General features: G+C 39.6%; 1 protein-coding gene across 1 annotated transcript in view; it reads right to left on the bottom strand.

Annotated features, from left to right (window-relative positions):
* Nucleotides 1-1,141: 1,141 nt before the first annotated feature.
* LOC121926752 (cytosolic phospholipase A2 delta-like) overlaps nucleotides 1,142-24,118 on the bottom strand; it is a 35,662-nt gene continuing 12,685 nt past the window's right edge. Inside the window, exons 9-20 of the mRNA XM_042459986.1 lie at nucleotides 23,517-23,630; nucleotides 20,576-20,613; nucleotides 18,965-19,100; nucleotides 16,516-16,652; nucleotides 14,374-14,596; nucleotides 13,480-13,597; nucleotides 12,122-12,259; nucleotides 9,601-9,708; nucleotides 7,875-8,066; nucleotides 5,366-5,532; nucleotides 2,900-3,086; nucleotides 1,142-2,757 (exon numbers count right to left, since the gene is read on the bottom strand). Coding sequence (XP_042315920.1) covers nucleotides 2,558-2,757; nucleotides 2,900-3,086; nucleotides 5,366-5,532; nucleotides 7,875-8,066; nucleotides 9,601-9,708; nucleotides 12,122-12,259; nucleotides 13,480-13,597; nucleotides 14,374-14,596; nucleotides 16,516-16,652; nucleotides 18,965-19,100; nucleotides 20,576-20,613; nucleotides 23,517-23,630 — 1,758 coding nt within the window. The 3' untranslated portion in view covers nucleotides 1,142-2,557. The remainder of the gene's footprint in view (nucleotides 2,758-2,899; nucleotides 3,087-5,365; nucleotides 5,533-7,874; nucleotides 8,067-9,600; nucleotides 9,709-12,121; nucleotides 12,260-13,479; nucleotides 13,598-14,373; nucleotides 14,597-16,515; nucleotides 16,653-18,964; nucleotides 19,101-20,575; nucleotides 20,614-23,516; nucleotides 23,631-24,118) is intronic.

Genomic DNA, 24,118 nt, shown 5'->3' with positions numbered 1-24,118 from the left:
CATCCTAGCCAATAGCCGCCATTGATACATTAACAGTATCCATCATCTTCAGAGACTATCTAATGGAGGAGGAGATACTTTACTGTGCATTGTAATGGTGTCATCCTCACCTGTCCTTCCAACTGTAATTTACCAATTTCCTCAACCATCAAAGTTTGTGTTCACCTTTCTTCCTTTATGTGGACTCTTAAAATCTTTCAACTGGCTGATATGAATAAAATGGCAACTTTAATTAACATGTTTTTTTTTATTTAAAACAAAGGAATTTAGTTCTGTCCTTTATCAAGAAGAAAGAGGAGAAAATCGTGGTTGTGGATATTCAGGACTGATGCGATTTTTTTAAATGTTTATTTTCAGGCTTGGGAAACTGGAAGGCATATAGTCTGTGTGAGTTTTATTAAACAGAGTTGTGTTTTGGGGAATTTAGGTGTTTTTTTCCATTTTGTATAAGGGGAAGATATAGGGGGAGGGGATATTGGAGATAAATAAGTTTAGCTGTTAGTATGTTGTGTTATTTGCAAAATGTGTTATATGTTATATAATAATAATAATAATAATAATAATAATAATAATAATTTATTTCTATTTCCTGCCTCTTCCTGCAGATTGAGGTGGGATTACAGCAATCAGCAAATTACAACAATAAAACATGTCAAATACATGGCATAAAAAATACATCACTATCAATACAGTACAATACTATACAGCTGGTCAGCTCTCCATAAAAGCATGCAATGCTGACCGGGTAAGATATATTACAGCAGGTTAGGTGGATAGGCTCGCCAGAAGAGATCCGTCTTCAGTGCTTTCTTAAAAGCATCCAGGGTGGTAATAAGAACGATCTCTTCCGACAGATCATTCCACAACTTGGGGGCCACGGCAGAAAACACTTTGTGGGATGTGGTCACTAGCCTGGTATTTATGTAGTCTAGTGATTTCTTCCCATATATTCTGAGAGTGCACGGTGTATTGTGTGGGGAGAGGCGTTCCCTCAAGTAACTCGGGCCCAAGCCGTTTAGGGCTTTAAAGGTGATAACCAACACTTTGTATTGCGCCCGGAAGCTAATCGGCAGCCCTGCAGAGATTTTAATATTGGTGTTATATGGTCAAGCCTTAATGCTCCAGTGATCAATCTGGCTGCTGCATTTTGAATTAATTGAAGCGTCTTTTTTTTAAATTAATTTACGAAAATGTTAGAAATCACCTTCATACACAATAGAAGAGTTTAGCAAAATAGATTTGCGCAGGAAGAACTGGGAAGTGGAGAGACTGAGGGACAGAAAAACAGTACAGAAATACAAAAAAAAACCAACCAAACAAGCCCAGATAGCGAGGAAGACATTTTACACACCTTTGCTAGCAATGGCCAGGATTGAACTACTGCTTGCAAGCATTACTACTGCAATTATTTTCATTAATTAAAGGGCATTTGGAGCCTTTGCCCATCACTGGGTATCTTGGGGCTCACAAGTACCCCTCCATTTCTGTTCCTGAGTCGATGCCTAACTCCTGGGCAATAGAGTTGTTCTTTTTGGGTAATATATGTTTTATGTTTTACGTTTTAAAAGCTAATAACATTTTTTTAAAAAGTTTAAAAATTAATGCTGACATAACAGTATTAATTATCTGGTATCACTCATGAGCAAAATTAATGAGCAACACATTGCTTCAAGCATAACCATTCCAAGTTTTGATTATTTGTTACCTTAATGGCAGTTTCCATGACATGACTGAAGATTAAAGTTACTGAAACATTAAGAATTTGAGAACTCCAATCATATAGATGAGGAAGTATCAACCCCTGCCTTTTCCACGGCTTCTTCCCACCCACCAAGGCTGTTTTTTTCCATTAGGCTAATTTCCAAAACAAGGCTACAGGAAGTTACATCACAGGGGTGGGGCTATCTCAGGGGTGGGATCAATTTATGGCACAACCTATCTGAGCACATGAGGAGTTTGGCTACCACATAAAGTGCTGTATAAGCAACCAGTCCCACCTAGCCTTGAAATAAAAAAGCAGCAGCATTGATAGAAATATTTGCATTATGTAGCAAACTTGTAATAGAAGGTGAAACTTGTAATTCACATCCTATGCTCATGTCACACATATCTTTTGACTACAGTAATTGCTACTGAAATTACCACACAAAGATCATTTCAAAGTCAGCCCAAGTGTGTATGCTATGTGCTGTTGTCATGTGCCTAATACATCCACATTTGCTTCCATTTGATTCATTTATAAGTGCTTCAAAAAATACTTTTGTTTGTTTGTTCTCTGGTAGCAATAGACTCCTTTGGGCCCAAAGAACAAGCAAAGGTGAAAAGAAGCAAGATGTCTTCACTTTGGAATTTTTACTATAAAATTCTAAACATGTTTGCTCAGATACTTTGATGGGTTTGTCCAGGATTGCAGCTTTTAGTTGTTTTATGACTGGCTGCAATTAGCTTCAGCAGTTGACAGTTGACGTTATATAAGGACATGGAAGCCAGATAACCGGAAGGTGGAAGGGGAGAACAGAGAAGAAACCCTAAAAGATTTGGATGCCTAGGTACAGATTTAATTGCCTGACATTTTTTTCCATTCTATAGCTAAGGAGATAGCCTTCAGGATCTTATCTCTGTTATTCCTGATGTTGTAATCGGTCAGCTTGAGGAGTGCATCAAAGTCTTTCTCACTGTATCTGAAGTTCATCAAATGGTATGGAGAGCAATGCCCAGAGAGGGGGACAGTCCTTTCATATTGACCACGTTCCACTCCTGCAAAATATTAAAGCAAAATTCATTTGTCTATTAAACAGACGGTCGGGTTCAGTGCTAATTCGTTCACATAATACTGTTGAATTGCTGATTATGTGTTATATTACAAGATAAGATATCTCAAGTTAGACATGAAATCTACCTGGTTCTTTAAATTTCTGGAAGGTATCGTTCACAAGTGGGAAATGAAGTACAATAGGGGCTTTTCTATTTTCATCATCCACAAACAAATAACACTCTCTTGGATTCTTCATGTCTTCTTCACACAGTAGAATCCTGGGGAAAGGAATTCCCTGTTCCAAACAGTATTTCTGAGTCTGTTCTATGGACTTTAACATAAGAAGAAAGAGTATTCTTAGCATTAAAAGACAACTTAGCAAAACAAATTAAAACAAAATAAATGCAATTTGTTTATTTATAAAGATGATCAAGCAATCATAATTACAGGAAAGAAATTCAATTAGCCTGCATTTAAAATATAACACATCACAGGTATCTGCATGTAAAGAAGAAAGGGGTAAGAATGGCATTAGTAACAAAATAAATTATTGCTTGTTGCAATGCTTCCTCTACAGCAGTGGCATTACTAGAGATGGTGTCATCCAGTGTGGAGGGTGGGAAGGACACATTCACTCCTCCTACTGCTTCATCACTCAGCTTCCTCCCCAGGGAGAAAGCACAGCAACAGAGCATCTGGGAAAGGCATGCATTTGCCCTTCCTACACGAAAGGAGGCTCAGGACCCAAATGGGTGTCACCCCTCCTCTGGGGTGTCACCTGGTGTGGTCTGCACCCTCCCTTTCCCCCCCTCCAAACACACACACACCATGACACCACTGCTCTAGAGGGCAGTTTAAAACAAATGTGTGGGTCCTATGATAAAGGCCTTGTTCCCACTATGTTTAAACTGGGATCAAGATCCGGGTTAAACAGGCATGGTTTCGATTTGATTTTAGAAAATGATTCAGAAAGGGGGGGCCATGCTTAGGAGCCCTTGTGGCGCAGTGGTTAAATGTCTGTACTGCAACCACTCACTCAAAACCATACGTTTGTGAGTTCAATACCAGCGAAAGGGCTCAAGCTTGACTCAGGCTTGCATCCTTCCGAGGAGGTCGCTAAAATGAGTATCCAGATTGTTGGGGGCAATTAGTTTACAGTTGTAAACCACTTAGATACTGTTAGTTCAGTATGAAGCGGTATATAAATGAAGTTGTTTGTTTTTGTTTGTTTTTGACCATTTAACTCGCGTCAAAAAGAAAAATTAGAAATACAGTCAGGCCTTCTTATACACGGATTTCTTATACACAGATTCAAGCATCCACGGTTTGTTCCAAAAAAAAGTATAAATTTCAAATATCAAACCTTGATTTTCCATTTTGTATAAGGGACACCATTTTGCTAAGTCATTATATTTAACGGGACTTGAGCATACACAAATTTTGCTATACATGGGGGATCTTGGAACCAACCCCCAGCTTATAACAAGGGTCCACTGTAAATCTATTCAGCCCAAGTGGGAACCAGGCAGATTCGAATCGGATTCGAATCTGGCCTGGTTCCCACTGGCAGCCTGGCCCAGGGGGGCAGCTGGCATGGGCCAGCCTCTCCTGGCCCTCAAATCCCCAGACCAGCCTCCTTAACGGCTTCTTTGGCCGCTGACCGGCTTCCCTGCGCCTTTTTTTAAATTTTCTGTGACCGGGGAGGCCGGAAGGAAATCACAGAGAAGCTGGAAGTCTTGCAACCTCCTTTCCGGCTTTCTCCCAGCTTCTCTGCAACTCTTTCCGGCCTTCCCAGCAGCAAGAAATTTTTTAAAAGGCTGCAGAGAACCTGGCCAGTGGCCAAAGAAGCCGGTAAGGAGGTTGGGCTGGGGATTTGGGGACCAGGAGAGGCCAGAGATGGGCCAGGCAATCAAGCTGCCCCCCCGCTTGCCGATTCCTGAACTGATTCCTGAAACTGGCACAAACATAGTGGGAACTATGTTTTTTCAGAACCGGTTTCAGGAATCGGTTCAGGAAATGGATTTTCTGGTAGGTGGGAATGGGCCCACAGTGAAATCTCCAATTAAACACTGAATATATAAATTATTTTGTTCAGATCATTTGCAATTGTTTCTTTGTTTCTTTTACAAACAGACAGACTTTTCAGTTTATTGGACAATATATCCTACATCCAAGGTTACATGCGTAGCCTTCCATTTGCACACTGGGACTTCCCCTTCCTCATCATCTCTTTGCAGCCTCTGCACATACCTCAAATCTGCTCCAAATGGTTCCCATGCTCCAGAGCTACTTTAAGGGGCAGGTGAGTGCAAGGTGGGAACCTGTTCTCCTATCAGTGTCCATAATCTTAGTTTTTATTCCAAAACTTTTATCTGCTTGCTTGATTTCATCTTTAAAGGGGCTCATTGCTTAAGGCGAGGAGTTTTGCACTTTCAGTAGTTGTGTAGAAAGAGGAATATTGGCAAGCACATCTTGTAATGTAAGTGTAATAAAAGTGGTAGCTGCTGAGGGTGGAGACCACACATCCCCAGGAACTGGACACTCTACAATATATTTTGAAAGTTTTGTAGGGAAAGCAAAGTATTCACTGAAAAATAGCTTAGCATTGACCTGGAAAGGGTTATCTGGAGTATAATCAAATGATAAAATGACATCCACTTTTCTCTCCTTCCTCAGAAGGGGGGGACAACTAGTATTGATGAAATATGCAGCATCAACCAAGCAAATGTCATCTTCTGATGGTGTAAGCTGATTTGGAAACTGGTCCAGTTGACTATCTGAAAAGAAAATTGTATAGTAAAGAACTAGATAGTAATCTAATTTCTCCCACCTTTGGGGGGAGGCGGTATTCTCCACAGGATTCCAATATTTTTAAGAAAGACTCACAGAAGGCAAAAATACAAATTGCTAAATTTAAAAAGAAAGAGTATATTTATTTCATGGAGGTTTTAGAAAGAACTGAATTCTATGATTCTATGACAGGGGTAGGCAGCCTTTTTGAGCCGGGGGCCGGGCCACTGTCCCTCAGACAACTGGGGGGCCGAAGCCAAAAAATAAATAATTAAATATTTTTTTAAAAAATTCAATATATAAATAAACCAGGACAAATGTAGGACAAAATTTTCAAATGGAATACACTTTTTTTTTAAAATGGAGGACACGCGAAAAAATTTGCTGATTTTTAAAAAAATGTTAATATAAATGCATGTTTCTGAGGCTTCTATAGACAATTGCCCCCCCAAAGGCCCCGGCGGCAATCGGCGGCAGGACTGGGCTGGGGCCGGTCCCAAGGCCTCGCCGGGCCGCATCTGGCCCGCGGGCCGCAGGTTGCCTACCCCTGTTCTATGAAATAACCTGAACATCAATCACACTGCTATGCAGCAGCTGACAACAGTGCTTTGCACTAAAGTACAAGGTAAAAAAGGGGGGAGAGGAATAATGCAGTTGTGAAGTTGGATGAAAGGAAAAGAATATATATACTACATCTAAAAACAGAAAATGAGAAGGAAGTAAAAGGTGACTCCAGCCACTTGTGATTCCTAAAGGTTTTCAACAATACAGTTGTACATTTAATTCTGAAATGCAGATGCTCATCCTGGCAATCCCTAGAGCTCCAGCCTCAAGCACAGCAGCAGCAGATCCTCACAAACCACTAAACATATCCTTATTAATGAATATTAATTGCCTATTCAAAACCAATTAATTTGAATTGCAGAAGTGGTAGCTCACAATAATATATGGTGTTATTGCAAACATTCATATGCCTGTGATGTTATCAACCAAATTTAGAGGGAATAGGGAAGAGTGATAGGGTGGGGAGGAAGTGGTAGCAATCATCATCATCTGTCAGTCACAAAATCCTAGTGCTTTAACAATGTATGATATGTTCTTCCTGAAGGAGACTTCCAGATTGGGAAAATGGCATGTCCCTTATTAGCTGAGAGAACAAAGGGACAGGTAAGGTGTGGCAACTGTCAAGACAAAGAAGTAAATTGGCAAAAAGTGCCCCCCAGGCAAGGGGAAAACCAAAGAGAAGCCTCTATGTGTCTTCAAAATTCCAATTTAGACAGCTGAAAGGTTTGTAAATAGTTTGGAAACTGGTGTGAAAATGAAGTTTTCAATTCACTGGCTACATTGACCAGAAGTTGTAAAATAGTGACATCATGTGGAGAAATAGAAAATACTGTAAGGACATTTAATGTTATTTGTGGGTATTTCGGGCTATGTGGCCCTGTTCTAGAAGTGTTTATTTCTGACGTTTTGCCAACGTCAGAAATAAACACTTCTAGAACATGGTCACATAGCCCGAAAAACCCATAAAAAAACTACGGATGCCAGCCATGAAAGCCTTCAACTTCACAAATCTAATGTTCTTTTACACTTTCAGCCATAGCCTAGTTCATAATTTTTATATATTGCTGCTTTTTAGTTTTTGGGGGGGGGCTCTGGATTTCTTTTTGTTTTTGTTTTGCTTTGTTATTTCGGGCATTTTTTCCTTTTTGTTGTTGTAGTGGGAGTTTTTTTAATTTTTATGCACTTCAGCTGGCCCCAAAAGCTGCTGCCAAGTTGTTAACTTTGGCTGGCTACAGGGAGCGTACAACTCACATGTTGCAATAGCTACATTGGCTGCCAGTCTGTTTCCAGGCACAATTCAAAGTGCTGCTTTTGACTTATAAAACCTTGGGTCCAGGTTATTTCATCATAGAATCATAGAATTGTGGAGTTGGAAGAGACCACAAGGGCCATCCAGTCCAACCCTTCTTAATCAAAGCATCTCCAGAGGTCTAGGGATTGCCAGGATGAGCACCTGCATTTCAAAATTAAATGTACAACTGTATTGTTGAAAACCATTCTGGGCCTTGGCAACTGTGGATGGGCCATTTTGTATGAGATGCAAAGAGAATAGCCCTTGCACACCATCCAGAAATAGGCATACATTTGGATAAGTCACACAAGTGCACATAAGCCACCAATATGATCCCACCCATTACATTTTTAGTAACAAAGATTGTGTATTATAAAGACAGGATAACTGTTTCTTAACTACACAAGAGCATGCTCATTGAAAAGTCAGTGAAAGATTTTCAGCAGGGTAATAAAAGACTGAAATTACAATTACCTTTCCATACAGAAAATTGGCTGTCTTGATAGTAGTCTTTATGCATGTGCAACCCTTTAAGGAAGTTGTGGATGTGATAGTGGAGGGGACAATCAGTTAAAACATTTCTTATAATTTTGAAAAGCATCCCATCAGGACACATCCAAGAGGTCCCCAAGTAGGTGGAGCTTTTTGGTGGAACATAACTTTCTTCTGTACAAGAGAAATAAAGAGACAAAAAATGCAGTTTTTCTCACTACCCCAGTATGGCCTTGTCAGGTAGCATCTGGAGATTCATACGCCTAGTTCTGGATAACACATGTAAGACATATAGACAAGTTGGACAGATACTTAAGGACGGATTAAAAAAAATAAATACTGTGGGGAAAGAATGAAGGGACTGGGAACATTTTGTCTAGAAGAGAAGTCTAATTGTAAAATTGATATTACTCTTCAAATACCTCAAGAGAGCAAATATTAATTACTTAGGAGAGCCAGCATAAGTGTAGTGCTTTGAGTATTGGACTATGACTTTGGAGACCAAGGTTCAAATCCTGGCTCAGCCATGAAAACCCTCCAGATAATCATGGACAAGTCACACTCTCTCAGCCTCAGATGATGGCAATGGCAAACCCCTCCCCCCGAACAAATCTTGGCAAGAAAACTGTTTTCACCTTAGAATTGCCATAACAACTTGAAAGCACACAATACACACATTCATTAGGGCAGTAGTAGATCTAAGGGATTTACATTAAAGGAGAATTGCCTAGGGTTGAACTTTAAGACAATATTCTTGATATGCTTTCCTTCATTGGGGATCTTCAAGCAGAGGTTAACCATCTTTTTGGAAGCTTTAGCTTTGGATTTTATGCAACAACCAAGGAGATAGATTAGATGGCCTGCACAACCCTTTTAACATAATTGTATGATTCTAATATAACAGAATATAATTAAATGATACAATTAAATAAATAATAAATAATGGATAATGAAACTATTAATTCATTAATCATAAAGATATCTACCAGGGTGTTCTCACTTGTGAACCTCTATGCATCTTTAAAAAGATGTACTTCTTTGTTCATGAAAGAACATTCAGATGTATATGTCTTTGCTGAACTACAGGGTAACACATTTGGGCATTTAAGCAATTCGCTTAACTTTCCTTCAAAATGATTTTTTTCCTTGAGTTTTTCTGGAGTATCTATAAGCCAGACATTTCACACTTTCAGAGGTGGTCCTCAGCTGATGTGCCTGTGTGTCATATCTCCTCATCACAACATTTGCTTTGTTATATCAGAGAGATGGGTGACCTGGATAGAGCCTCCACTAGGCAGGGGTTTCTACAAAATAGATATAGACTCTTTCCAGGGAACTCAGAGGCTGCATCTGCACTGCAGAAAGAATACAGTTTGACACCACCTTGACTGACATGGTTCAATGCTATGGACTTCTGGGATTTGTAGTTTTGTGAGATATTTAGCTTTCACTGCCAGAGAGCTCTTGTGCCCTAACAAATTGCAAATACCAGGATTCCATAGCATTGAGCCATGGCATTTAAAGTGATGTGAAATGGCATTATTTCTGCAGTGCAGCCATGGAATGTCTTTCTGTGAGAGAGCCAAGGAGAATTTTCAAGTATTCTGTAAGGGATACTTCAGAGGGATGCCAACCACAGATGCTGGTGAAACGTCGGGAATAAACTCTTCTAGAACAAGCCCGAAAAATCCACCAAAAAAAATCCTACCAATGTTTCTTATCTTGCTTTGGATAAGTTTCTGCCAAGATTCATCTGTACTGCTCAGGCAATTCCAGACATCAAGAAAATTCACAGCAAGGATGTTACTCCATAATGCTACAAAGCAAAAGATATTTAGGAAAATATCCATTAGTCTGGCATACACTGTCCCATCTCATTAATCAGTTCATAATTACTCAAAATGTATGGAGTAATGAGTATTGAGCACTGAATATTTCTTTATTCAGTTGTTGTTAACTGCCATCAAATCTATTTCAACTTATGGTGACCCTATGAATGAGAGGTCTCAAAATCACGCTATCTTCAACAGCCCTCCTCAGGTCTTCCAGACTCAGGGCTGTGACTTCCTTAATTGAATCTATCCATCTGTTGATGCAGTCTTCCAATTTTCCTACTGCCTTCTACCTTGCCTAGCATTATTGTCTTTTAATGTTTCATATCTTCTCATTATATGTCCAAAGTACAACAATCTCAGTTTAGTCATCTTCTAGGGACAGTTCAGGATTGATTTGCTCTAGGAACCATTTGTCTTGGCAGTGAATTTATTTTCTTTCTGTTGACTTTCTTCAGTGTACAGCTTTCACTACCATACAAAGAAATGAGAAATATGATGGCATGGACAATCCCAACTTCAGTGTTCAATATATACCTCTTTACACTTCAGGATCTTATCTAGTTCCTTCATAGCTGCCCTTCCAAGTCCTAGTTTTCTTCTGGTTTTCTTGACGGCAGTCTCCATTTTGATTGAGCCAAGTAATGGAAAATCTTGAATTATTTCAGTGTCTTCATTGTTTACTTTAAAGATAAGTGAATCACCTCATATTTCATGGTCCTATAATATGTGTTTTGTGCAGCATTGGACTTTCTTTTCACTACTGAGCACATCAACAGCTGAATGTCCTTTCAGCTTTAGTCTAGTTGCTTCATTAGCCACAGCACTACTCATAGTTGTCCTCTGCTGTACCTCAGCAGCTCACTAAGTGTCATCCAACCTGGGAGTTTCATCGTCTGACACTATCTCTTGTTTCATTTTAGGTTGTCTCATCTTAGGTTTTTTTGTAGTAAAAGACATTCAAAAGGGGGTTACCGTGCCTCCTTCTGTACAGTACTAACAAATGTTAGCTATGGTACCACTTCCTCTGCCAGTATCACCCCTCACTATTGTTGCTGCCCTGAAAGATCATCTATCAGTTTCATACACACCTCACTACCACTGCTGCCCAGTAGCTATTTGGTACATTTAGGGGTTTGACAGATGGTCCCAAAGGAGTGGCTTTCTGCCACACCTTTCAGTGCCAGATTGGGGCCACAGCAACTACAAGTCATGCCCCAATCTGGAGCTTTGCCAGCTCTAAAAAGTACAGGAAAATGGTGCTCCCTTTAGATCTGGAAAAAAGCTGCCCTTACCACCACAGCAACACTGAACCAAAGGAGTGCCATGACACCCCCCGCTGTACAGTTGAGGGCGTAGTGTCATCAGAGATGAGTCAGGGCATGCGGCATGCAGTTGCCACGTCTCCATTCCATCCTGATGCTGGCTCCTCAGCAAAAGCCTGTCTGACATGGGAGACCCTACCAGCAAGACTGCTGTCACCTGCATAGCCTCTTGCCTCAGAGGATCACAAAATTCCATCACTTCAGAAAGGTATTCCCATGGGTAACAATTAACTGATCTCCCACAAACACAACATAAAAAATACTGAAACCTGTAACTCTGCTGTTTAAAATACTGGAACTTTCCACACTCGCTGCATTATTACTTATATGTGCATCCTTGTTTACTTATATGTACTGATACATTAAGAGCCAAAATAGCATAGTAGTTTGAGTATTGGACTACGATTCTGGAAACCAAGGTTCGATTCACAGCCTGAAATCTACTGGGTGACCTTGAACAAGTCACATTCTCTCCGTTTCAGAGGAGAGCAAAGGCGACCCTCCTCTGAACAAATGTTGCCAGAAAGAATCCATGATAGAAATGCATTAAGGTTGCTATGAGTCAGAAGTTATTTGAAGGTGCCCAACAACAACAACAACCACAGCAACAGCAATAACTACATGTGACCATGAAGACATGACATTCACTAATGTTCTAGTCATGTTCTCAGCCACAGAGAAAGGCAATGGCAAACCTCCTTTAAACAAATCATGCCGAGAAAACCCCATGATAGGTTCACCTTAGGGTCACCATAAATAGAAAATGACTTGAAGGCACACAACAATAACAACAATTGATACATTATTTTACTTGTCTTAAGTAAATAGTTGCAAACTACAAATAATACAGATATTCTGAGACTCCATGATGGATAATGTTCTTGACTGCACTCATGTTTCTTATGGAAAGGGGGGGGGGACTGATAACTAACTGGAATTTATTGCCTTAGCCTGAAAGAATTTCTTTTAAATCCTGACATTTAACATACAATTTGCAACCCTTAGAACTATCCATTATAAATGCAATACATAATATTGCTTTACCTTTTCCTATTAAGGAGCACACTCTCACCTTCTAAATAGCAGAGCCGGGACTCTGGAATTTTCCTCATCAGTCGTCCCATGAAAAAATCACTTCCAAAATCTTCTGAATGAATGAATGCACCATATTTCAGAAAACCAACTTCATAAGGAGAAAATTCACACCATTCTGTGAACAAGTACACTTGTTATACCATTGTGTAAAGAAACATAACACAATAAATAATCCTGCTATAGCTAAGACCATATACAAAAACATTATTTCATGAATATATTTTGTGTATCGTATTCCACCTATGCATGGTTTTAGATGCTTAGCTTGCTAATATCTAGGAAAGATAATTAGCAGTCAAAACAGTCATTTTCATACATGTACTCATGTCTGCACACTTAAAGCCCTACCGCCGCCAGCAGGGCGTCATTGTGGCATGCGCCAGCTTACATGGTGTGCACCATGATGGTGCATCTCTGGCACAGCAACCAAATGGCACGGCACGGAAATGGTGTCATCATGGCGTGCCCATGCTCCTTTGATGCCCCTTCCAGGGAGCAAGAAGAAGCCACTTTTCTCAGCTTCTTTTTTTCCCCTACAGAGGCTGTGGCGTGCGGTTGCCGCGGCCTCCATCTATGGCAAAGAGGGGCAGTGTCCTGCCACCTGTATGTACAGCCCCTATGTCCCCATAGCCAGATGCAAAATCATTACTGCAGCACTGAGATCAGCTGTGGTCCTTTGAAGGTCTCAGCACTGTAATAGTTGTTTTGTATCTGGCTACAGGGGACATAGGAAATTATCAAATTGAGGCTAAAAAGTGGAATTAAAGCAGAATAGAAGCATCTATGGCCAAATCTTATCAGATGACGCTATGATTGAGCTGCAACTGGAATGCCCTCCATCTGTGACTATCATACAACTTTTCATTGATGGCTTTTTCTATCAGTTGCTGCCAATATCACTGCTGTTACATTAGATTTATGTGTGATAATGTCTGGGCTACAATCCTGACTTTAGCAAGTCTCTGCTTTGGCCAGTCTCTGCAGCAGCAGAAAACAAGCTTGCCCCATCCTCAACATATAACATCCCTTCAAATATTTAAACATGATTAACATATCACCCCTTGACTTTCCTTCTCCAAGCTAAATGTTCACAGCTCTCCAAGCTACTCTTCACAGGGCATAGTTTCCAGAACTTTCACCAGCTTTAAACTTACTAAAAGGGATGTTTTTAGTGTATGCCTCTAAAGAATACCAACCACAGTGTGTGAAATTTCAATGAAGTTGTGGCCAAATATTTAATTCGGCTAATGATATTTGATTTCTCCTTTCCAGGTAAAAATAATTGGTTTTTACATGTTCTTTTCTGTACCACAGTTACAACTGAATTAGTGTTACCTTTAAAATCAAAAGTAGAAATATGATTTTCTTTCACACTGAGTGCTACATAGAGTGGTAGGGGATTCTGGCCTTGATTCACAGCCTGCTGCTGATCAGAGAGTTTAAAATCATTTACCTAATAAGGGAACACAAATTAATGATCTGAAAAACAGAAAGAAAGCAAAAGACTTGAAGCTCAGCTGAGTGCATTGTTCATTGCTAGGGAACGATTGATCCTGAACTGAATTTGTTGTTTCAAGTTGTTTTCCAAATTAATCTCTGTTTTGATAACATAATGACAGTGTCCACACATGTATTCCCACCACTCCCACATTATCATTACCTTTCTGGGTAATGGAGCTTATATGAGATAGAGAAAAGGTGCAAGAATTTTTAACCAGTCTTGGACTACTGTACTAAAAAGGAAAAACAAATTTGAGCACCCCCTCCCAAAATATTCCAGTTACTTTGACCACATTCTTGAAAAACAGTAAAAATGACATTCCTAGAAATATGCATCAGAACATTTGACAAATGGAAAAGCTGATCAATAATTAGGATGTGACCCCATCTTGGCATGTGAAGATAAAATCCAGTCCTATCATTTGCAATGATTGAATTTCTCAAGTGTCTACATTTATTTTGTGGATGTGGGTGGGTGTGGGTGAGAGAGAGAGAGAGCGAAAGAGGTGGGAATCCTGCAGCCCTCTAGATTGTATTAGACTGCAATTACCAACATCCCTTGCCAATATATCCAATGGTGAAGAATGCTGAATATTGTAACCCAACAATATCTGGAGGGCTGCATGATTCTCAGCCTGGCTTATGTAGTTTTGTAAGTCACATACTTGTAAGTTTTGTGCATTTGTTATATTTTTTCAAAAAGAAAGAAAGTGTTTCAACTGTACATACCCTACCATGTAAGATATTCTCAAGTGCTACAGCCCATAGATCATTAAAAGAAGTAGAAATGCCATCTTCAGCTCTCTGTGTCATTTCCTTTTGGTAACTGATAAGATGTTCTAGAGAAAAGACATTTATCTTGTTCTTTGTCATATGTTTCTTGGCCTTACAGATTGGCCTGCCAAGATCTTTTTGAGACCAAGCAGAATCTTCATACAAATTTGACATGGCCCTAAATAAAGGGTTATGATAACATAATTTGGAGAAACATGCTGACAATAAACATATCTTTCATTGCAAAGGAGCCATATCTGTTTTCCTGACAGTTGTAGCTTAAATAATAATAATAATAATAATAATAATAATAATAATAATAATAATTTTATTTATATTTTCCCACTTCTCCCCACAGATCGAGGTGGGATTACAGTCAGTATCAAATCAATGATACATCATAATTACAATAGTTTAAAATCAGCTCATAAAATAACATATCTAAAAAACACATGATTTACAAATACAATTTAAAAAATGTCCTGAGGTAAATATATATTTGGGGTGATTTCCCTTGTAAAGGGTCAGAGGGGTATGCTTTCTGGAAAAGATGCTACAAGAAAGTAACCGCAAACAATTAATTCTTCTAATGCCCATTCTGAGGGAATTTCTAGTTAAATGTTATGCAGTTCAACACCCATTCCAGGTTTTCGTACTTCTATGTGACATTTGCTCTAGCTCTGTAGGAAATATAAAGGGCACGTCCTGTCATTAAGAGGGAATAAGACAGTCACCTCAGGCAGCAGATGCTGGGGGCAGCAACCTCACAGATGTTGTCATGGCCAGCCAGGCTGAGGACTTGGAGGACTAGGCTGAGCTAGGCCCTAGCTGTGTGATGCCAGCTCCAGCAGTCAGTGGAACCAGGCTCTAGCTCTGTTCTGTCAGCTCCAGCAGAGCCTATGACTCAGCAGTACAGCCTCCCCCCAGCAGAGATTACAGGTTTGGGAGACATATAGGAGCAGGATGAAGCTGTACCTACCTTCAGCCAGAGAAGGACAGAAAGGGTGTGCCTCCATCGATCCAGGAGGTCATATGAGAAACGCTCAGCAATCACTAAACAGCTGTGATTAGGAACTGGGCCAATCTAAACAGGTGCAAGATGCTGAGCTATTTTGTCAGACCTTATCTGTGTTTCCTGGTGAAAGCATCATGCTCTGACTCCCCTGGACTTTGTTGCCTGAAACCTTGCCTCCTGAATTATGGACCTGGAATTCTTGACCCTGGACTTGACTTGCTGACCTGCTCTCTGGAATCCTAGACCCTTGGCTTGCCTCTGACTCTGCTCTATTGGACATTGGACAGGTACTGTGATAATGGACTTGGTTTTTTGCTGCTGCAAAGCCTTGTATTTGTTTGTCTGTAAAAGTTGGCTTCAGCCTTTATCAGCAGTTCGTTGGCTGCTTTCCCGGACAGATGTTCCTTTGGAACCTTCTCCCCATCATCCCAGACCATTCTTATCATTTAGAGGACAGTTGTGTCCTATCCAACCTGAGCAGCATCACAACACCATTTTGCTAAGCTCACATATAGTGGAGGATCCTATTCTGCACTGAAGTAAGACTCAGTTGCTGGTCCAGATAGGTTCTGTATGTGAAATGGAAGACAACACTGTATTTCCCTTTCCTTGAAACAAACAAATGTTTTGGGCCTGCCCTAGGCGTATAATGCCAGCCTTTTAAAAGCTATTTTAAATGAATTGATTGTGGAAAATTTTAATTGCAATATCTGTAGTCCTCATAAAACTTTGTCCAGAGAAAGTGGTTATGCATAATAAACAAAGTCATAGATTGTGCATTTCTTATGAATACATTTTTGGGTCCTTTTCACAATTACTGCACTTTGATTCCATTCAACTGCCATGACAGCATCCTACATAATCCTGGGGTTTGTAGTCTGGTGAGTCAGTTGGTCTCTCTGTCTGAGAATTCTGGATTCCCCCCCCCCCCCACAATGACAAATCCCAGGATTATATGGGATGGAACCATGGCAGTTAAAGTGGAATTGTAGTGCAAGAACTGAATAGTAAAATGGCCCTATTCATTTTATCTATGAGCACTGCATATCTTTCCTCATTTCATGCCAATTTGGTCATCTCACCAAGTTGAGCCCGAAGTACCACCGATATACGTTATGCAGTCCAGAATACCAAGCTTCTTAAGTCCTGACAGCTGACCATAAAGAGATGTCATTGCTCGGCATCCACCCCCTGCTGCCATGACTGCCACTACTGGAACCTGTTTAAAATATAAACATTTTAAAACTGTATTAGCACTGTATTATCAAAATATTAAGCAACATCGTGTGGCCAAGAAGAATAATTTCAAGGAAAAGAAAACTTGCATTTTCAATAGTATAATCTGACAGCTGTCAAATACATAGTGCTTGTAATTGGGAATGCAACCAAGACAGATGGCCGCAAATGCACAAACTCAGGCTTCAAGAAGGCCTTCTTTAGAGCAAGCTACTAAGATGACAGAGGCTGGAAAATTTAGAAATTAAAAATCAAAAGTTGGAGGACAGTATAGACTCAAGACAGGGAACATGATCTGGATGAATCTGCTCTTTTTGATTTAAGATTGAGAGTAAGATGTTTAAAACTTACCAGAACAACAAAATGGAGATATTTATGACAGAATGGCAGAGGTCTTGGCTGATTTTAAGGAAAGTCTAAAGAAGATATTAGTTGGGATCTGGATAAGGTCTTCAGATTGAATTCAAGATTGGCCAGAGAGAGGAAGCTGCCTAGGGGTGTGTTTATCCATTTTGTTAAAATATGGACAAGAGATGCAGTGATCCAACAATATTATCAGAAGAAGCTAATGACTGATGGAAATAAAATAAGGCATTTTAAGGATATACCTCCAAGCATCTTGAGAAAAAGAAGTGTTTATGTCTTTTTGATGAGCAAGGTAAAGCAACAAGAGATATATTTTAGATGGGAGAAATTAAACAGAAGATTCAGAATATTCTTTCAAAGGCTAAGGTTTTCTTGAAAAATATGGAAATATTTTTATGAAGCACAGAAGAGAAAAAGGAAGAAAGTCTGAAGATGACAAAAAGGATAGGGACTTTGGGTGGAATAGACAAGCCAAATAAAGCACTTTCCGGCCACATTGAAGGTGGGGTATTTAGATGATACATAAACGTCCAAGAGGAGACATGAGGTGAAGGGGGGGTGAAGGGCCCATGTAGGGAGGGCATGATTCTGTTTTGCTAGTGTTTTACTTCCCTGTACCAGCAGAGGATTGCAAGTGGAACTATGTGCCTGATCAAAGAGGTGGCCATCCAGAGGGATGGCATCTAGGCAGCAGGCAATTACAGGTGGTGTGTTTCTGCAATGGTTCACATGCATGGTGGGGCAAAAAAAAAATACCCAGTGGCAGAGTTTGACACTGCATTGTGTGGTTGGGCCATGCACATTTAGGCTGCCTTGGGATCAGCCAATGAGGACAATGGAATTTCAACCCACTTCCAGAAAAAGTAGGTTCGAACCGCTTTTTCCTGCCCATTTGTTACAGGTCTTTGATGCTGATAAAGTTTAAAAATTGATATACAAAAAATTATCATGGGATGTGTAGGCCTTAACACATCCCAAAAAAGGAAACAAGTATTTTATTATCTGAAGATATTTGGATTGAGTTTGCTTATAAGAAACTCATATTAAGAAAAAAATATGAGAGACTTGTGACTAATTTGAAATTGGGGAAGCATTTTACTTCATTAATAAAAAAGTAGAAAAGAGAAATTGGTATTTATGTCAATAACAGATTCTTGGTAGAGAAAATCTTTTTGGGTACAAATGGGCATTATGTAGAAGAGAGAAAATGCATTTTCCAACAGTGTAACTTTATCTAAGATCATCAAAGATACTCAACAAAGCAAATGCTACCTCATGGGTTAACACACACACACACGAAAAACTACCACAAGTTCATTGTCTGAGGTGGAAAGAAATAAGTTGAATGCTGATGTTCAGGTCGACTGTACACTACGGTTAAGGATTAGACAATTCATGTAACTGATCTTTCAGTTTATTCTCTCCCCCCCCCCCCCCAATAGTCTATTGTACCTTCAAACAACCATATCCAAAAGACCAGGTACAGGAGCTTCTCTCCAGTAGGGATTTTGTTATAGGGCATCACAGCAGGGAGGAATAGCCAAAAATTGGCAAAGGAATTTTACATCTTAGTGAGATGATATGTAAGAGAATGGCACATTTAAGAATTTACTATAAAGGTCCATACTAGCCAAGGAGAAGGAACCATCCATGCATGGGTTAACTCCCATCAACACATAGTATGCATTGTTCTAGATTTGTTAAACAATTGGTTTGCAAATTACACAGCTATTATTATTATTATTATTATTATTATTATTATTTTCTTATATCCCGCCTTTCTCCCAATATAGGGACACAAAGCTAGAATGACAGTAAAACTGATGACAGTTTTTAAAAAACAGACAATGCGTGTCAAATATAAACTTTTATTTTCCTTTTAAAATTTTCTTCCTCTCCATTCTAGATCCTGCACACTGCCATTCATACCTCATGATCTAAGAGATCTTTTTTTAGCTGGAGGATACTCTTCAAAGCTGCTGAAACCACATTTTTTCGTTTGTGTAGAAAAGCCTTTTCTTCTTCACATAAATCAAATCCCAAACGCATATCAAGCTGTTCGGAACTGAAACAGATATGAAGAAATAGGTTCTAGAACCTAACAGTACAACATCCAGTGACTAATAAAATGGAGATTACTGCACTACACTTATAGTGCTGCTATTCCACTTCACAGGCTCTGCCTGCCTCCTATTGCATTCTGGGATTTGGAGTTTAGGGAGGGGCAGTTAGAACTCTCAGCCAGAGAGCTCTTAGGCCTCACTGAACTACAAACCCCAAAATGCTACAGAAGGAAGCCAGCACAGAAAAAGTAGAATAGCAGCACCATAAGAGTATATTGTGGTAATCGCCAATGAATATTCCACATTTAGAGATATATTCCTCTAATTCAGGCTTTCCCAGCTGGTATCCTACAAATACTTGAACTGCACCTTCCAGCATTCTTGGCACCTCACAACCTTGTCTTTGCTACTGCATAACCTCTAACAGTCACGGGCTGACCAGAAAACCCATGCTTAGTCATTTACATTTCCAGTTTTCCATTTGCATTAAAGGGACCTGGATTAGCACTTCGTTCCCCCCACCCCCAAACAGTGAGTTATGAAGTGACTTGGCAATGCACTTCAAAGCTGGCTATGCAACCAACAATTAAGCATTTTACACTTAATTGCCACACAGATGAAGGAGCAGAGTCTTACTCCACCCAGTTGCTGTTTTTCATTTTTGCAGAAATGTCATGACAGAGATGTCATAATTATCTCCAGTGAAGGAAACCGTGCAAGCAGTTGGGATTGTCCTTCTGCATACCTCCCCTAAACTGTCCTGATTTGGCAACTGTTATCCCAGTTTTCCAGCTGCTTTTAAAGTGTTTCAGTTTCTCTCACCTCTTTTTGCTTCCTCCGTTTGTTCTCAACTTACTTTAGTTGCTGAGTTCAAAATGCAAAAGTAGTTTGCCCTCAGTTAATTCAGCAGGGAGGAGAGGAGTTTAGAGCACAGAGCCTTAGCTTTCCCAGTAGTCTCTGCAAAAAGCAAACACTGGCAGCCTTGCCTAGCTTGCATGGTCTTCCTTATTAATAACCTTTATCATTTTGATCATACTCTGATGTTGCTTCACCACATGTGTCCAGGTTTTCATCTATGAAATGTTGAAGGATATGCATACATACTTTCTATAGCTCTATGACACTGGAAACCACTCTCAGAGTAAAAATAACAGTATATTTAGATCTTCAGTTATTCTCAGTAGTACTGATACTGCTATTAGGTAACAGTGCGTAACCTGTATTTATGAGGCTACTTAGGCTATTAGGCTACCAAAATTATACAAAGTATCAGGACAGGAGGGATAAGAGAGAGAGAGAGAGAGAGAGAGAGAACAAGAAAAAACATCGCTATAAATTTGTTTCCAAGAATGAACCATTTTAGGGACAAGAACAGGATCAATCCAATTCCAAGGAGGATCCAGAAAACTAAGAGGTAACCTGCATTGATCCACACATTTATTCAAAAACCTTTCCAGACAGAAAAATAATACATTACCAGGACTGTCTATGTAACCTCAGCTCCAGACTAGTATCCTAAAAGGAAGAATTTAAATACATATGTAAAGGTCATATACATAATCCACAGAATTCAACTTTCTTAGCATACAATTATATAATGATTGAGATCCTATGTAAACAGAGCATAAATGTCTGTCAGCATACGTATGCCATCATTGGGGAGCTATTTCTTCTTTCCCATGTTCTCCCCTGGTGTTTAACAGCAGATAGGGAGGGGATTCATTGGCACAACTTGGTGTCCCCAGCCATTGATTGGTTGTGAGAGCCACCCAGGCATATTCTGGCTGTCTTTGCATATGGAGTGGGGGGTCAGGAAAAAATGATCCTTATTTTTCAAATGTGCAAGGGCAATTCAAATACACTCAGGCATTTCTCTGTAGACAGTGGCTTGGGGGACAGAATTGTGACAAGAAGATCCCCAGGTGCTGTGGCACATTTAGAGTGAGAGGTATTATACTGAAAGCTACAGATACCTTCTCCCCCTTCAAAAAATAAATACATAGATATAACTGGGAGTTATGCCAGCAGAGATTTCATGCCAAAAGGGTTCTAGCCAGTAATTTCTTAGAGAAGATGTCACAAAGTGGGGAAAAAATCATTACAATGTTCTTATGGATTAGTTTGTTTTATAAATGTACAGCACATGGCAAAAAGACTGATAGGCATATGAAATTCTTCTACTGCAAATGAAATCCTTCTAATTTTCTTAGTCTGCAATTCTGGATCATGATGAACAAGGCCACTCATAAGATCCCCAAAAAGCCTATGAATATTACACTGCAGTTTTTGTTCCCTAATATTCTTTGTTACTGTTGTTATTGTAGTTGTTTTAAAAGGAAAAATGTTGGTTTAAATTATGTATTCAACATTGTTATTTTTACTGTTATTTTTTTATCATCAATTTACAATAATCAGATCAGATTTATTGACTGATAATATTGCTCTGTGAACGGCAAATTCCTTCAACTCTATATATGCACTAGAGAAAATATTTTCTGACTACCGTTATCCTACTATTCTAAATAAATAATAATAATAAAACTTTTATTTATATCCCGCTTTTCTGTGACAGGACAATCAAAGCGGCTACAACATGTTAAAATCCACATTTACAAATTATTGTCCCAAATTTCCCCCCCTTAAAACAGGATTAAACAAATTACAATTAAAACATCTATTAAAACACAATAAATACAGTGAGGACAGAGCAGTGGGCTGATACATGATGCGGGGGGGCAGTCATTCTGTGGCCGGGCACTTTATTCAGGAAAGGCCTGCTGGAAGAGATCCATCTTGACAGCTTTTTTAAAGCTGTCGTTGGCCTGTTACAGACTGCCAAAATAAAGCTGCTTCAGGTCTCTGTGGAGGTATGCTGTTTAAATGATGCATGCATCCTAAGAATCCGGAAGCTGCACCAAAGCTGCACTCCAGTGGTTAGGAATGAAGTGTGGCTTTGGCGCGACCTCCGGACTCTTAGGACCCATGCATCATTTAAATAGCATACCTCCAGAGAAACCCGAAGCAGCTTTATTTTGGCAGTCTGTAACAGGCCTAAGCTGGCAATTTGACGGATCTCATCTGGCAGACCATTCCATAGTTTGGGAGCAATTGCAGAGAAGGCCCTCTGGGAGGTAGCAGTTAGTCTGGTTTTTAAAGGTTGCAATAGATTCTGACATAATTCCTTAAGGAAGAAAAACAAGCCACTTCTTTAAGCCCAGTGCTCCATAATACAGGGTACTGGCAGTACATTTCACACTTTTTTTAGCCAAAAATTAAAACCCTTCCATGTTAGGTGGGCAAGGTTTCATGCAAAAACGTTATGTGAGTAAACCCTCAAATCCTCAGTTTTTTATACATTACTGCTGCTGAACCAAAAAAAAAGCAGTAGTTTTTTCAGTCTCATGAAAAGTAGAAAATCTTGTACAAGCTATTTTCACTATTTCTCTGTTGACAAAATTTGTGCGTATTCTGTCTTCTGTTTCCCCACCACAAAAAAACAAAAACAAGAGGAGATAGTGGAGAATGGACAGAAATGCTCTTTAAAGCTCTCTTTAAAAACTACAAAGGACTCTTGTTAACATTACTGCTGCTGAGAATATTAAAAATATTCCAAAAATGGTCAAAAACATGTTTTTCAAATGTTGAGAAATCCTGTCAATAAGAAGTCGGGACAGGCAGTAATCTTCACAATTCAGGATTATTTCTGTACAAAATTTGCACATGGCTGTTTTCCACAGAAAACAGCATTTTCTGTGTAGGAAATCATGTTTCTATGCAGAAATATCATTTCCTGTGCAAAATTACTTGTTCCTTCTTTCAGGAAGAAACGTAGTGAAGAATTGCATCCCTATGGTGCTCTAGGGCAGCAGTGAGCAAAAGATGGCCCATCGGCCCCATGCACTCCTCCAGGTGTCAAGAAAAAAAATCAATGCAACATTTTTTAAAAATTGTCCCAAAATGCTCTTCAAGGGGCATGGTGATATTTTTACCATGCCCCCCCAGGCTATTTTCTGGTGCAGAGATGCATTTTTCAAGAATAAGAAGTGGCTTCTGGTCAATCATGGAAGCCAAAAACATGTCTTCTGTACTTCCCAGAGGGTGTTTGGGGGCAAAATGTTGATTTTGCACTACAGTTTTGGTGCAGGTCTCCAACGTCTCCTGGGGAGTTAATGTGTTTCCCCAGCTGCCCACAGTTGCAACAGACATTCAAGATCACATTATTACAATCATGTGGATCAGAGGAACAGAGGTGTACCCACTGTCCCCCATCCTGCAATCATACCCCAACTGGTCAGTTTTAGTTTAAGATACCATGATCAGTTTGGGTTGCTTCAGTAAATTCATCTCTTCTGTACTTAATCTTAATGTAAGTAATTGAGACAGTTAAATGTCATGTTAACCAATCTGGTCAAACATACCTCTGACACAGGAAGAGCTACTTTTACCTCTTGCCCAGCTGAAACTAATTTTAGAGGCAAAGTCAATGATGCAAAAGAACGGTGTTCATCTTGCTCCCCATTACTTGAGCAATGCTGTGTATGGATAAAAGAAAGGGGTTATGTTTTTACATAATCAGAAAATGCCATGCATTAGGGTCTCTTTACATATATTTAACGAAAATAGATGTTGATATTTTTAGGTGATATCATAACCTAGGCCTGAGTGGAATGATAGTCTAAATAATTCTAGAGTTAAAACTTGCAATTTGTGCATATAATTTATTGATGAATTGACATACAGTGCACCCACATCATACGTGGCTTCCAGCATACGTTCATGCACCCCAGAAGAAAGGCTCATGCACCCCAGAAAAAGTAATGGGGCATGCACCCATGGCATGCCCGTGGCGCCGCACAGCAAGCACACGCCCCATTACTTCTAATGGGGCTCGAGCTTACGCTTTTTTCTTTTACGCAGGGAGGGCGGAACGGATCCACAGCATAAAAGAAGGGCCCACTGTACTTAACCTACACATGTATTAGTATATTAATTAGCTTTTACCAAGCTTCTCACATTGGAT

The sequence above is a fragment of the Sceloporus undulatus genome, chromosome 1, assembly GCF_019175285.1.
Source record: "Sceloporus undulatus isolate JIND9_A2432 ecotype Alabama chromosome 1, SceUnd_v1.1, whole genome shotgun sequence".
Lineage (NCBI taxonomy): Eukaryota > Metazoa > Chordata > Lepidosauria > Squamata > Phrynosomatidae > Sceloporus > Sceloporus undulatus.
Note: the sequence above shows the minus strand (reverse complement) of the source record. Positions and strands in the feature narration are given on the sequence as shown.